Below are 706 nucleotides of genomic sequence, written 5' to 3'. Positions count from 1 at the left end.
ATAAAAGATGGGAAAATTATAACATATTGTTCTTTGTTAGAAAATAGAATTTCTCCATTCTTGAGACTGTGTTTTGCCTAAAAAATTACTGATTTTTAATCATTTCTGTTTTGTGGCAGGATTTTCAGTGTCGAACTACACTTCAAGAACTAAATGCAATCCCTCCTATATTAGATCTCTTGAAGTCAGAATTTCCAGTTATTCAGTTGTTGGCTCTCAAAACCTTAGGTGTTATTACAAATGATAAGGAATCCCGAGTAATGCTAAGAGACAATCAAGGATTGGACCACCTTATTAAAATCCTAGAAACTAAGGTATTTGTAATATCCATTTAACTCTTTATGAGGAAATATATCTTTTCTAAATGTTGATATAAAAAATGAATTATAGGATATTTTTTAAAATGAAATGTTATGGTTAAGCATGGTCGTTAGTATAATAGACTAATTTGCTTATTGCAAATTAAGTCAGACTAATTATAGTCTTACAGGCCATTATAAGCAAATAAATAAGGTCTTATGGTTTAGAAGATTTAAGAGTTTAAAATTCTTTTCTATAATCTCTCTTCTGACTTTCTGAAACAAGAAAGAGAATGAGTCTTTTAACTGTTGTCTGTCATGGTTTTCTCTGGGATAAAGTAAAAAGAGTAATTTACCTTCCAGACACATTTTGATAGATATTGGAGTTACTTGTCCGTAGTCGCTAG

The 706-nt window shown here is 30.0% G+C and overlaps 1 protein-coding gene across 1 annotated transcript in view; it reads left to right on the top strand.

The window, feature by feature from the left end:
* LOC103597650 (armadillo repeat-containing protein 3-like) overlaps positions 1-314 on the top strand; it is a gene marked incomplete at its 3' end in the record, with an annotated part of 35,458 nt that extends 35,144 nt beyond the window's left edge. The window contains exon 7 of the mRNA XM_008581521.1: positions 120-314. Coding sequence (XP_008579743.1) covers positions 120-314 — 195 coding nt within the window. The remainder of the gene's footprint in view (positions 1-119) is intronic.
* Positions 315-706: the final 392 nt, after the last annotated feature.

The sequence above is a fragment of the Galeopterus variegatus genome, unplaced genomic scaffold (assembly GCF_000696425.1).
Source record: "Galeopterus variegatus unplaced genomic scaffold, G_variegatus-3.0.2 Scaffold2377, whole genome shotgun sequence".
Lineage (NCBI taxonomy): Eukaryota > Metazoa > Chordata > Mammalia > Dermoptera > Cynocephalidae > Galeopterus > Galeopterus variegatus.
Note: the sequence above shows the minus strand (reverse complement) of the source record. Positions and strands in the feature narration are given on the sequence as shown.